General features: G+C 44.2%; 1 protein-coding gene across 5 annotated transcripts in view; it reads right to left on the minus strand.

Moving 5' to 3' along the window:
• Positions 1-15,079, minus strand: part of BPTF (bromodomain PHD finger transcription factor) — a 1,440,172-nt gene that overhangs the window by 1,323,735 nt on the left and 101,358 nt on the right. For 4 of the 5 annotated variants that reach the window (XM_085617261.1, XM_085617262.1, XM_085617258.1 and 1 more), the window contains exon 5: positions 9,983-10,177. In XM_085617261.1, the coding sequence (XP_085473387.1) occupies positions 9,983-10,177 (195 nt within the window). The remainder of the gene's footprint in view (positions 1-9,982; positions 10,178-15,079) is intronic. The other variant, XM_085617259.1, reaches the window with a different exon arrangement.

Raw genomic sequence — 15,079 nt, forward strand, 5'->3', positions numbered from 1 at the left:
GACCGGCTGGAGGTGAGACTTGGTGAGGTTTACAGTGAATCCCAAGTCGTGAAGCAGCTGCACTGTGTTATGAGTGTGGAGTATGCAGCTGTGTTGTGATTTGGCTTTTATTAGCCAGTCGTCCAGGTAAGGGAAGATGTGAATGTGCTTTCTTCTTGAATGAGCTGCGACCACTGCAAGACACTTGGTGAATACTCTGGGTGCCGTAGTTACCCCGAAGGGGAGAACTTTGAATTGATAATGGTGTCCGTCCACCACGAACCTGAGATATTTTCTGTGAGCTGGGTGGATGGGAATATGGAAGTAGGTGTCCTTTAAATCCAGAGTGGATAGAAAGTCGCCTTATTGAAGCAATGGGAGCACCTGTTGGAGGGTGACCATGTGGAAATGGTCTTACTGAATGTACAGATTTAGATGGCTGAGGTCTAGTGGTCTAGTATAAACCTTAGAGAGCCGACATTTTTTGGTATTAAAAAGGACAAGAAGTACATTCCTGTTCCCTGAGGATCGAATGGGACTGGTTCTATCGCATGTTTTTGTAAGAGAGAGAGAACGTCTTGTTTCAGGAATGCGAGATGTTCTGGTGACATTACACGTTATTTTGTAAGTATATTTGGGGGGAGTGCTGTTAAGTTCCAGGCAGTAACCATATTGGATAATTTGTCTTACCCACTTGTCTGAGGCAATGGAATTCCAGACAGGTAGGAACTGTGAGACGTCCCCTGACAGGGGTAGGATGATCAGGGGGGTAGCGGAGGGAAGTCACTACTTATTGGCAGGGGAAGTGCGGGTGGAGTTACCTCTGCCTCTTCCCTTGTTATCTAAAATAGCCTCGGGGGGAGTTAGAGTGGTTGTTACCTTTATACGAGGAGGAGGGATTTTCTGACAACACTTTTTGAGCCACCCCTATAAAAGGAGCGCCGAAAGGAACCCCGGTTAGAAGGTAATTGTAAAGACCCCATGGACTTTGCGGTTTCGGTGTCTTTCTTCATTTTCTCTAATGAAGTATCTACTGATGGCCCGAACAGATGCTCTTTATCAAAGGGCTGATTAAGTTAGGAGGATTGTACCACTTGCTTGAATCCAGAGAATCGGAACCAAGCATGCCTGCGTAAAAGAATGCAAGTGTTGATGGCACGGGATGCTGTGTCTGCTGCATCTAGTGCACATTTTATGGAAGTGTTGGTGATGAGCTTCCCTTCCTGGATTAGGTTTAGTTTATACTCATCCGGCAGATGTTGCATGAGTTTTTCTAACTTGTCATAGTGAGCCCTATCATAGCATGCTAACAGAGCCTGAGCATTGGCAATACGCCAATTGTTAGCCGCCTGGGAAGGCACTCTTTTGCCTGAAAAGCAAATCAATAAAGGGTTCTGGCAAGGTTCTGGCAGTGAAGTTGGATCAAACTATGAATAATACAACAAAACATTGCCAGTACTGATAAATATTCACCATCTCATTCAAAACAATCACATGTGGCACTCATAGTGATTGAAAAAATTAATAAATGTTTTTATTTTTAAATATTCTGTATCTTTTATCGAAAAACTAGTTTGTGTTATTATTTTTATGAACAATATACATATTTTTCTTTTTCGGACCACAAAACAATACAACAGTGAATCACCAATTTTACATAAACGACAAAGACATTACAGTGCATTTACTGATTCAAAAGCCTTTTTTGAATTTGAGTGAGCTCAAATTCCAAAACAATAAAAGGAGAAGGAAGAAAAGATAAAGAAACCCAAGGGAAGGTTAGAAAAAGTACATCACGGTTGTCAATTTAAAATACAACACAAACCCAGGGAGAATTTTGGTCAAACAGTTTAGGTATTCAGGTCATGAGAAACAATTTCATTAGTTAATATACACTTCTATAGACCTGATACTTCATATTTTCAAGCGGACGCGCGCAGCCACCTGGTCTGCTACTGCTTGCACTCCCCTGTCTTTTGCTTTTAAAAAATAAGTTTTAAATTTTGCCTGATCTTAGAATTCTGTATTTTATTAATGCTGTGTAATTTTGCCGTGTTGTGTATTTGACTGTGTTTATTTAGAATTCTCTCATCCTTTTATCCTTCATACCTGTTTCTGCTGATTATTTGCTGCTCCCACCATCTTTCTCCTCGGCTGGTCCCCGTTCCGCCACGGCTTGTGCCGTTTGTTGCGGAGGGATGATTCAGCCTAACCCGGACGCTCAGGGTCATAGAGCGACTTCCGGTCCTTAATTTGGTTAGCGGTTCAGTCGCGCTGGCCAAGCCCACCCCGTCTTTTTAACGCGGATCGGGGCGCGGACACGCGCCAAAGGCAAGCCCGTCTGCGCCCATCCGCGCCTGATCGCCGCCTGACAGCCTGTCGCCTTCAAGTAAGTGGTGGACGTTGGCCCGTCATTATGTTGCGCTATTCCAGTAGGGAACTCCATCTTTTAAATCCTGATAAAGCTCTCTCATTCAAAAGGTGCTCGCACTCGTCTGTGCGCCTCAAGAACTCTGAACCTGCCCCCATTAATAGAGTAGTTTCGAGCACCAATGTCCAGAAAGTTGGTAAGTCTCTGCCCCATGACATCGACTCCCGTACTAGCCCTGTGTCTGCCCTTTATCTGAATGCAAGATCTCTACCCAAACATGCTGTTGAACTCTGGAGCCTCTTAGAAGAAGAGAAACCGGAGATATGTTTTATTACTGAGACCTGGCTCCATGACTTTTCGTGAGCTAGTATAGCCACTGCGTTTCCTTCCCAATATCATTTAACCCGACTTGATAGGAAAATTGGAAGAGGTGGTGGCATCGCGGTTGCAACAGCCGCCCCTCTAGAGATCCGTGTATTAGATTCCCTCTCCTCTATCAAGCTAGAAATTTTAATTTTTTCTATTGATACGCCTGGTCCTGAATCCTGGAATGGGGCCCTGATTTATCGACCGCCAGGTTCTATGGCGGACTTTATCAACCTGCTGTTAGAAGCTATTGCACCTCATGTACTAACAGCGGATTATTTCATTTTACTTGGTGATTTTAACTATCACGCAGAATTATTGTCTGATTCAGATTCTGCTCTCCTTGTCAGTACTATGCTCACTCTGGGACTCATACAGCAGCTGACTGGACCCACTCACTTAGCGGGCCATACTTTAGACTTAGTATTTACTAACTCTCTGCATGTGAACATTGAATCCCCCTGTCCTGTTCTATGGACTGACCACTCTATTCTTAAATTCAGCATGCCCGTAAAGACATTCAGCAAAATGAGCCCTAAAGGGAGTATTTGGATTCGGCCTTGGCGTAAACTTTCTATAGACTCCTTTTCTTCCCATATCGAGCTCTCATTACTTGGCGAGAAAGCCGATGCGGTGGAATCCGCTGCTGTCAAGTTGGAGTCTTCTATATTAAAAGCCTTGGATATAGCCCTTCCACTTATCAAGGTGCAAATAAAAAACAATGCCTCACCTTGGTTGTCTGCCTCATTAAAAAAGTATAAACAACAAAGTTGGGCAGCCGAACGTCAGTGGAGGAAGTCCAAATCTGATGAACATCGCACATCGCAGGAAGTATACACAGCTCCATTCAATTTATATCAACAATATTAAATCCGCAAAAAAGGCTTACCTTACAAAGCGCATCAATAAGGCGGCCCACTCGAGTAAAGAATTGTTCAAGATTTTGAAGGAATTCACCATTCCAACGGTTGAACAATCCTCTTGTGTGCCTACACAGGAGTGGGTTGATTCCATTTCACTGTTTTTTGACAATAAGATTAAAGCCATCTATGCATCATTTCCGTCTGCAGATGCCACCCATAGTTGCCCTATAATCAATACCAGTGAATTGCCTTTGCCTATGGAATCAAATAGTCCTCTCCTTCTTACTAAATTCAAACCCATTACAAGTTGTGAAGTCACAAAGTCTAGGAAGGATTAAATCTGGCTCCCCAGCCGATCCTTTTCCCCCGCGGGCCTGTACCAAAATTCTTCCTCTATTTGTGGATGCTCTTACAAAAATTTTTAACCTATCTTTGAATCAAGCCACTCTCCCTTGTAAATGGAAACACGCACTGGTTAAGCCTATACTTAAACCCCGAGCCGACCCCAGTCTGCCTGTCAACTATCGCCCCATTTCCCTGCTCCTCTATTTTGGGAAGGTCCTGGAATTTCTAGAGAATAAACGCTTGACGGTTTTTCTCGAGACGAATGGGCTACTTGATCCCTCACAATCTAGCTTTCGTGCGTCTCATAGTACTGAGACTGCAGTCATCGAAGTAGTGGATAATATTAGGTCAGCATTAAACCATCAAGAATCTGCAATCTCGGTCCTGCTGGACCTGTCCGCTGCTTTCGATACCATCTCCCACCGCATTCTTAAACTTCGTCTGTGGGAGGTGGGTATCAGAGGGAATGCCTTCAATTGGTTTGAGAACTACCTGACCGACCGCTTTACTACGGTATCTGTCAACGGCATTGCCTCCAACACGTACCCAGTCACAGTTGGGGTTCTTCAGGGCTCCATCCTTAGCCCCGTGTTATTTAATGTTTACTTAACCCCTTTAGCTAATATCATGAGGAAGTACGGATTTGAAACAATTTCTTATGACGATGACACCCAGTTGCTTATCACCTGTAAGTCAGACCAAGCTGATGTGCAAGTACGTTTTAAAAGTTGTATGCTCCGGATTAATGATTGGATGAACTTGAACAAGCTTCAACTAAATGGCAATAAGACGGAGGTCATTTTATTCGGAAAAGCAGAACCGTTTTGGTCCAGTGACTGGTGGCCGGAAGAGTTGGGTATATGTCCCCAGCCTAAGCAAGCAGTGCGTAATTTGGGCATCATGATCGACAACTCTTGGTCTCTGAAGACCCATATAAATCAAGTGCTTGAGACCTGTTTTGCGATTATGCGAATGCTACGGAAGAACTTTAAATGGCTGCCTTTGGAAGCTAGGAAACCTTTGATCCAGGGTCTTATAATTAGCCGTCTGGACTACGGCAATGCCCTGTTCACTGGGATCAATCACAATCTGCTCTGTAAGCTCCAGATTCTTCAAAATACGGCCGCCAGACTGATTCTAGATCTTCCCTCCCGCTCTCCCTCTGCCCCTACTCTTAAAATCTTGCATTGGCTTTCGGTCCGCCAGAGAGGGCGTTTTAAAATCCTCAGTCTCACCCACAAGGTGATGCATGGAGCAGGTCCATTGTATCTTGCTAAAAAACTTCAATGGTATGTTCCTGGACGCTCTCTCCGGTCCAGCTCTAGATTCCTTCTTGCTCAGCCTCGTATCCGGACGGTACTTTACAGTGGCCGCTCTTTCTCATATCTTGCCTCGTTACTGTGGAACAAACTTCCTGTGGAACTAACGTCCATATCCGATCATTTACTTTTCGGTAGAAAACTTATAACTTGGCTTTTTGCCCTTCAATTTCAGGCTTAGCTTAGGAGTCACTGTACCCTCCTTTTGTCTTTGGCTGCAAAGCGCCATGAGACCGTCTGGTGATATGTGCGCTATACAAAAACTTCTGACATTGACATTACTTATTTGGACACAAAAGAAAGGTGTACGCATTTCAAAACCAATTTCTATTTAGGGGTTTTCCTCAGGACCTGGAAAAAAGAGCTGAAAGAAACAAAAAGAAAAAGTGCCTATGTTACTACCAATTCATTCTTACAGGCACTCCCAAAAGCCTCAGCTGTTTTTAGCAGTTTTAAAACTTTACCTTATGTATTCTTTTGGCTAGCACCTCTTCTGCCTCACCACACTTGGGACGCTAAAAGCGTCGATGCCAATGTCACTAACAAAGAGTAAAGAAAGCACTTTTAGGTTAGAGGGCTACAGTTACATGTCAGTCAACCGTTAGAAAAGGATTGAGGAAACCTCATGTTACCTTGCTCAAGAACAGACAGGCGACGAGGTCACATTTCGGCAAACTACAAAAAACAGAATCAACCATTTAAAACCAACTCCGGGATTTACCTTAGGCGATACGAAACTTGTGCGAGCAACAGTCCGCTTAACGTACCTTAATTGATGTCATAGATGCACTCGGTACAGATATTTCAACTATGTGCGTCCAAGGAGGCTGTAGGTTTAATGCAACAACCGAAGCGCGAGAAACATTCAATACGCGCCTTCGTTAATCAGGTGACAAGTAAAATAAGGACTTCAGTTTCCTTATTTACCTTCCTGCAATTTTAGGCCGCATACAATCGCCTGTCTTTCACGAAAGCAAGCGCTTTCCTCTGCATGTGTGCGGTTCAGTAAAGGCATATACCTAATTACGTTTTGCATTTTGAAACTTTTAATGTTTTTTCTTTTAGTGTTTTAGGTTTGACCAATTTGAAAATGGCATATTCAGTTAGTAAATATGGCCAAAGGTTGACAAAAGTCTCAAAGAGAATGCTGCAAATGGCAGGCAAAAATCCTGTGTATCAAGAAGTCACACTCATTCACAAGACAAAAGTGTGTGTGCACACATATTGGGGGTTGAATCACGTGAAGTGTCATGCTCCAATCAACATCATCAACAATTATTGCTATGGCACTTTCACAAATTGCAGATTTCAAAGAGCTCATTTAATCCGTCTATTGCGGTATTATATTTTACGAATCCGTAGACAAATGGTAAACGCGCCTTTGGTGCATCACTGGACTTTGGAGAACCACAGTCTGAATGACCTAAAGTGGACCGTACTACCTAAAATTGAGGAAAATCCAAGAGGAGGCAACACGGAAAGAACACTGTTACAAAGGGAAGCGATGCTTATTGTAAAATATAATACCGCAATAGACGGATTAAATGAGCTCTCTGAAATCTACAATTTGTGAAAGTGCCATAGCAATAATTGTTGATGTTGATTGGAGCATGACTTCACGTGAGTCAACCCCCAATCCGTGTGCACACACACTTTTGTCTTGTGAATGAGTGGGACTTCTTGATACACAGGACTTTTGCCTGCAGTTTGATGCTTTCTCTGAGACTTTTGTCAACCTCTGGCCATATCTACTAACAGAATATGCCATTTTCAAATTGGTCGAAACTAAAAGAAAAAAACTTTAAAACTTTCAAAATGCGAAACGGAATTAGGTATATGCATTTCCTGAACCGCACACATGCAGAGGAACCGAAACAAAGTTTGTTGAAAACGGACCCTGTCATGTGACACGGAGTCTGAAGTGACGACATACAAATGCGTCCATGCCTGTAACAAACGCGCTTGCTTTCGTGAAAGACAGGCGATTGTCTGCAGCCGAAAATTGCACGAAGGTAAATAAGGAAACTGAAGTCATTATTTTACTTGTCACCCGATTATCGAAGGCGCGTATTGAATGTTTCTCGCACTTCGGTTGTTGCAGATTAAACCCACCGCCCCCTTGGATGCGCAGAATTGAAATCTCCGTACAGAATGCATCTATGACATCAATTAAGGTACGTTCAGCGGACTGTTCCTCGTACAAGTTTCGTATCGCCCGCGGTAAATCCCGGAGTTAGTTTTAAATTGTTGCTTCTGTTGTTTGTAGTTGTTTGCCGAAATGTGACATCGTCGCCTGTCTTTGAAATCATTACTCATCTGCTCTTGAGCAAGGTAACATTCGGTTTCCTCAATCCTTTTCTAACGGTTGACTGACATGTAAACGTAGCCATCAAACCTAAAAGATCTTTCTTTACTCTTGGTTAGTGACATTGGCATCAACACTTTTAGTGTCCCAAGTGTGGCGAGGCACAAGAGGTTCTAGCCAAAAGAATACATGAGGTAAAGTTTTAAAATTGCTAAAAACCTCAGAGGCTTTTGGGAGTGCCTGTAAGAATGAATTGGTGGTAACAAAGGCACTTTTTCTTTTTGTTTCTTTCAGCTCTTTTTCCAGGTCCTGAGGAAAACCCCTAACTAGAAATTAGGTTTGAAACGCGAAGACCTTTCTTGTGTGTCCAAATAAGTAATGCTTGAAAATATGAAGTATCAGGTCTATAGAAGTGTATATTCACTAATGAAATCTTTTTTTCATGACCTGGATACCTAAACTGTTTGGCCAAAATTCTCCCTGGGTTTGTGTTGTATTTTAAATTGACAACCGTGATGTACTTTTTCTAACCTTCCCATGGGTTTCTTTATCTTTTCTTCCTTCTCCTTTGTGAGAAAGTGCCATCTTTCTTGCATGGTATGCCCCCACTTTTTGCTGAATTGCTCAATGTACTTTGACTGAGTGTGCCCTGGGCTCCTGCCAATCAGGTGCCCAGGACCTGTGTTCCTTCCCTAAAACTGTATTGAAGCCTAAACCCAATTGGCATCTCTGGTCACATGTTAGCCCCTGGTAAATGGTACCATAGGTACCCAAGGCACTGTGACCAGAGAAGCCCCTAAGGGCTGCAGCACTTATTGTACCGCCCTTAGAGGCCCTGTAGACAGACAGACAGACAGACAGACAGACAGACACACAGACACCCCCCCCCCCTTTGCAGGCTGAGTGTCTGGGTGCAGAAACAAACACAAAGACGACATGGCACATCCTTTTGTGCCATGCCCACAAACCACTGCCCTGGCATACATCAGTCACCCCTCTAGCTGGGTGCCCTATGCCAGTGGTGAGGGTACAGGCACATGAGCCCTGTACCCCTACAGTGCCCAGGTCCATTCCTGGCCCGGTAAGTGCAGTGTCACCATTAAGAGTATATGGTGCTGGGAGGTCGACATTACGAACTCCACAGCACCATGATAGCTGCACTGAAGACTGAGAAGTTTGGTATCAAACTTCTCAGCACATTAAACCCACACTGATGCCGGTGTGGGATTTAATGTAAAATGCATGACAGAGGGCGTCTTAGAGATGCCCCCTGAAACTAACCAACAACCAGCGTCCTGACTGAGAGGCTGCCTAGGCTGCCACCCAGCAAACATGTTGCTGGACCCCTGGGTAGAGAGCCATCCGCTCTCGTGGGCCTGCAACAATGCACATCCTGGGCGAGGTGCTAGGTCTCCTCCACCAGGATGGGCAGGGCAAGCTTCAAAGCCTTTGTGAGCTTCTCCAGGCCACTTGCTGTATTCAGCAACTGGCCCCCACCGGTTCTGACCCCAACTCTGGCGGGAAGATCGGCGGGAAACCCCAAGTGAGGAAAGGGGTTGTGCCAGCCTCTGCCAATCCCACCCCTCAGGTGGGGGAGGGGAGGTGAAGCACAACTCCGGGCTCTCGCCATCTTGAGGATGGGGAGCCCTACCCAATCAGGACTAGGCTCCTGCACACCTCCCACTGGAGAGTGGCAGGATAGGGGGTGTACCCACCCCAGGGAAGGGACCCATTGGTCCCTGACCTTTACCTACCTGTAAACACCCCTAAATTTAGTATTTAGGGGCACCCTGAACCTTCCTTCCTCAGATCTAGATTCCGAAACGAGAAGAACAAGAAGAAAGAAGACCTGCCGTGCAGCTGCTAACAAGAGGACGACACCAACTGACTTGGCCCCAGCCCTACATGCCTGTCGACCCTTGAACCTGCTCCTGCTAGAATAAAATGGAAAATAAAAAGTGGGGAAAAGAATATGCTGGCTACATTCGCGAGTTTATCGTTTTTAAATGTCATACCTCATTCTCAAAGTAAATTGTCCTGCACTGCATGGACAGCTCTAAGCATGCAGGTTTTGACCACAAGTTAGTTACAAAACAGTTTCGAAAACTACAAGCTGGTTTGTGCAAACTGAATTAAAATCTAATCAATAAGTATAAATATGGTGAAAATGAGTTCAGGAGAGGTTATGTGTACCATTTCTGAAACCTCAAAGCAGCATGGGTCAGCTATTGGTGCATGCTGGGACAAAGTAGGTTACATTATTCTAAGCAAACAACTGCCCAAGTCTTCTGGAACCAGATGGATGCACACAGCTTCCAGTGCTCTCTACTCATTCTGAGAATCATGAATTCTGGATAAGGCGGCAGCCACTGAAAGAGCTGCACAAAAAATAACTTTTGTTAAGGCTTAGACTTGTTCAATAAAGTTTACATACCCTCTATACCTGGTTCATCCTGTGGAAGCTCTGGTTCTACATCCTTTTCTGTCATCTGGATTTCATCTGCAGATTCAGGCACACATACTCGCAAGTCATCGACTTCAAAAGAACATTTTTCTTCAGCAAGGGGATCTGGGCGGCTCTCATTAGCATCTAATGTCACAGAGCTGCATTTATCTCCTTCTGCCAACTCTATGGAGGACAGGATTACAGAAATGTATGTTGTTCTATACACAATGATTCATGGGTGTCTTGCAATAAACATGCAATATTAACATTTAATAGAATGGTCACCTTGCTACATCATTTCTATCACAGTACAAGAAAGCAAATGGTAGGTTTATACAGAGTATGCACTACAGAAAAAAAGGGAAGGAATAATACTGATAATAACATTTAAAACCATTCAGATTTGCACTGTGACGTTGGGGTTGAAAGCCTCATATGTAATGCAGTACAGTTTGCCCTCTCCCTCAACAGTTTCATTCATGTCTCATTCTTCATTCTGCTCTAAGAAGCCTCAATGTGCTGTCTGCAGTTATGATTATTACTGGCCAAATATAGGAGCAGACATGCAAATGAGTGGGCAGAGCGCGAGAGGGGGATGCCTAACCCAGCTTGGAGCGGATATAGGTTGTCCAAGCTAGCTCAAAATCATCAGTCTATGTTTAGAAACAAATTGTTTTTCTACTGTCATATATAAATAAATAACAAATAGTTGATTTAAGATCACCAAATCAGTACGGATGTCAGAAAGTTTCAGCATGCTGTAATTTGGGCAGGATAGTAATGTAAAAAGCGTTTCTGGTGCATCACACCTAAAAATAGCAAGTAACATACTAAAAATACTTTTGAAAAACTGCCCGCAACAAAGAACCATGAACATAACTCCATGTCCAATGGCGGGTGCCACAAACCCCAGACCAGAGAAACAGCCTTTTCCCGCTGACTTCTCCACCAGAGCAGCACAGTTCCTAGTAATGGACCTAATGTCTGTCAAAAGTTATTAGCTCATCAGCATGTACATTACTGTGGTCTATCTTGCAGTAAAGGGAACATATCTTTCGGGCCTCTTCAAAATAGGAAGTCTTAAAAATGTTGACATGGTGCTCTGACTTGATGGTGATGCCATTAGTTAAAATGTTGCATGACCCTTACTGGCTTACAGAGGTTAAATTAATTATCTTAAATGCTCTATTTTGTGGTAGTGTGGGTGAGCAGTTTAGGCTTATCAGAAGGTAGTGTTAAGCATTTCTTGACCACACAGTCAATAAATGAGAAACACTTGAGAAGAAACTCAAGACCAATTTAGAAAACAAACAGCTTTTTATATAATTGTATACACTAAGATCTCAGGGATCAGATAAGTACTTTAGATATTATAGATTTTTACAGGCAAGGTATTACGGAGAGTCACCTTTAGGACTTCAGGTGCTGGGGGGGGGGGGGGGGGGGGGGGGGCAAGGACCAAAATACCACCAGCAGTTCAAGTTTACTGGTCCGTGAGGGTCCTGGGAGCAAGGGTTGCAGAGTAAGTTGTCGTGGACCCAGGCCAGGGAGCTCGGGTAAAGAAGATTTTGGTTGGCTGGGCCCGTGCGTCAAAGGCGCACACAGTTCTCGGTTTGGAACAGTAACCTGGGGGAAAATAGGAGAGCTGGGCCACAACAACGGACTCTGCCGCCCTGCTACCAGGACCCTCACAAACTGAGCCCCCGATTGGGAGCTTCCGAACCAATGCACCCGAACTCGGGTGCAGAGGGTTTTGGTCAGCTGGGCCTGTGAGTCAAAGGCACTCCTGGTACTCAGTTAGATCTGCAGAGGGGGTGGGGCAAAAGAGGATAGCTAGGCCACTCTTGGTGCTGGCCTCTGCGATGTGGATGTCCCTCGTTGGCTGGACATTCGTTTCAGCGATGGAGTTCGGACTGAACTGCAAACCAGCTTTGGTTCCTGCTAGGGGTCCGGTACCCTGCGTATAGGTGCAGGGTGGCTTCTGTTGGTCCAGGTGTCTTCACACTTGGCAGGGAGACAGACCTCACCTCCTGGAGCATGGTGAACTCCTCCTGGGTGGCTGCTGCGTCGGTGGACCCAGTGGTCGGCAGAAAATTGAACAGGACGTTGCCCGCAGGTTGAAGAGATGTGGCTCCTCCACTTCAAGGGACATGCTCACTACTATGTTAAGTGCTGGAGGCTCTCCGAGGCTTTTGAATGATGCACAGCGGCAGGATGAGTTGGGTTGTCGCGATTGTCGAGACAGGAGCAGGCAGGCAGGGTTTGGCACCAACTCCACCAGTAGTCTGCAGCTCTCACTTCTTTTTCTTTTGTCAGGGGGCTACCTAAATACTGAATGTAGGGGTCTTAAGGAGAGCGCAGGGTAGAGGCCAATGGGCTACTTACCCTTGGGGTCACAACACCCCCTATATGACTACTTCCTGTGGGGAGTGGGGATTACCCTGTCCCAGAGTTCCTAATTCCACCAAAATCAAAATGGTGGACCCCTTCTTTCATGCAGCACATCAGACAGCCCACCCTAGGGGTTTGACTGGCCTGGTAGTGCTACAAGCCTACTTGCATAGCTAACGTGCTGCCTGTCCTGGTGCCTAATGAGTCTCAGAGCAGCTGGTGGCATCTACCAGATCTGGGGGAAGCTGGGCCACTTTGATGCTGTCCTTGGTGTACAGATTCACTAGCCATCCTGCTGGAGATGCGAACACCTTACTCCGGAGCAGGCATTGTTTCTGGCCTGAGAGAGCATGGGCTCCCACATGCAGAGGGCCTTGCCAACTGGGGAACAGCCTACCATATAGCACAGCTTTGTGGTATGTGAAATACATCTTGGGGAGTTTCAGAGTTAACCTAGGAATGCATTCTGCCCGTTACCTGCCTTTGGCTTTATGATCTATAACTCATGTTTTCTGGCTAACCACTTGCTGGCTTTATTTGCTTTAGGCTGTCAAGGTCCAGTTTGTCACGCCCGATAAAAAAAAGCTGTGTTCACTGTATTTAGTCTTGGCCCCTTGAAATACCTTCGTAAAAAATGTATTGTGCAGAGATTTTTATTTTTGATTTGTGTTTTTGTATCAGAGAAGTAATTTAGCTTGGATAGACATTGCTAATTCGGGCCAAATATTTTAAACAAGAATTTACAATGCAATAGGTCTCGCAACTGCGAGTTTTGGAGCTATTGGTATTGTAAAAGGTATTGTAAATAGCAATGGCTTTTTTCAAATTAAAAGGTATTGTAATAAATAATAGTGATTTCCCATTAGTGATTGTTATTATACTATTAGTAGTGGTGGTAGTGGTGGTCGTATTGGAATTCGTGGTGCTGGTACTGGTGGTATTAGTGGTGGGGGTTGTGGTGGGGGTTGTGGTGGGGTTAGTGGTGGGGATGGTGGTGGTACTGCTGGTGGTAGTGTTACTGGTTAGTGGTAGTGGTGGGACTGGTGGTTGTATTGGTGGTGGTACTGGTAGAGGTGGTGGTAGTAGTGGGCATAGTTGTATAGGTGGTGTTGATACTGGTGGTGGTATGTGGTGGTGGTGGTGTGGTGGTAGTGGTTGATACGGTTAGCTGTAATGGTGGTGGTGGTACTGGTGGGGATGGTGGTGTTGGTGGTACTGTTGGTGTTGGTACTGGTGGTGTTGGTATTGGTGGTGCTTGTGGTGATGGTGGTTGTGGTTACTGAAAGTTTGAGGTAGTGGCGTTGCTAATAATGCCACACCAATAGTTTAAACTTTCAGTAATGCGAGACCTATTGTATTGCAAATGGTTTTTTTTTTTCTTTTTAGGCAATCGCAGCACCCGTGCTTTACCTTAAGATGTTTAAAATTAAAGCAAGGGTGCCGCAAGTGTAACAAAAGTAAAAAAAATTGAAAAGAAAGGCATGCAGCCACATTTTTTTTCTATTTATTGACTTTTGAAGCAATTGAAGCACCCTTGCTTTAGCTGTAAACATCTTAAGCTAAAGCGCGGGTGCCGCAATTGCTTAAAAAGTAAATAAATATTTTAAAAAACATTTGCAATGCAATAGGCCTCGCATTATTGAATGTTTAAGCTATTGACGATGCATTATATTAGCAACACCAATAGCTCAAACTTTCAGTAAAGAGACCAATTGCATTGCAAATGCTTGTTATTAAAGAGCCAGAGAGGAAACTTATTTACTCATTTACTTGCCAACCTGTTTCAAAACTCATGAATGAAGCACTGGAAACAAGCTTAAAGAAACGAGGAGTTGTAGAGAGGTCCATTATTTTGGTGGATTCGTGGGGCTTATTAGAAAGCGTTAGACAGAACACTGAGATTGCATCCATATAAATGGGCATCACTGCAGCAGTATCAGCATTCCCCGTATCAACAGCAAACATTCATCACAACATAAGACAGTAAGTATTCTTTATACCCAGCCAGGTGCAGCATAAATATTCCATATAGTTAGGTATCATATAACTCACAACAGCACACAATACTTCCTCCTATAAACAAAATACGAGTCGATTTTGTAGAGAAGGTTGGTTCTAGAAGACAGTTTGAATGAGTCACCCAACAAGGCGCCTTTCCGTTTTCTCACAATTGCATTGACTGCCAGGTTTATACAAAGGCTAACGTGGGGTTTGAAGATAGTTGTTGTTTAACTTTCCTCTGCTAGGGGCGTCTGACCTTGTCCTTTCTGGGCACTACAGCTGTGAATAGCAATGTCTTGAACCCGGAAACAGGATCTCGGACACAGACAACAGGGAGTGTGAGATGCAGTTAGACAGGCTGGAGAGTAACTTACATTGACGTGCAACTTACGTTTATTATTAGTGCTGCTTTACCACTAATTAAAAAAGTGTCAGGTATATTTTATTTAAATAACAATTTGAAGAACTTTAAGAAACGGCTCAACATTTAAATGGCTAACGTGCTCCATAATCAAATATTAACGACGTTAATTAATCGCACCATAAACTTCGAAACGTTATTCGTGATAAAACTGTTTCCACGCACACAGGTTGATTGTCAAAGGAACAATATTAGAAACTGTTAAATTCCAAAAAAGCCAAATACTTGCATCGCGCTTTCTTTCACTTTAAGTGAAAGAGCGATGCAATTAT

The sequence above is a fragment of the Triturus cristatus genome, chromosome 7 (genome assembly GCF_964204655.1).
Source record: "Triturus cristatus chromosome 7, aTriCri1.1, whole genome shotgun sequence".
NCBI lineage: Eukaryota > Metazoa > Chordata > Amphibia > Caudata > Salamandridae > Triturus > Triturus cristatus.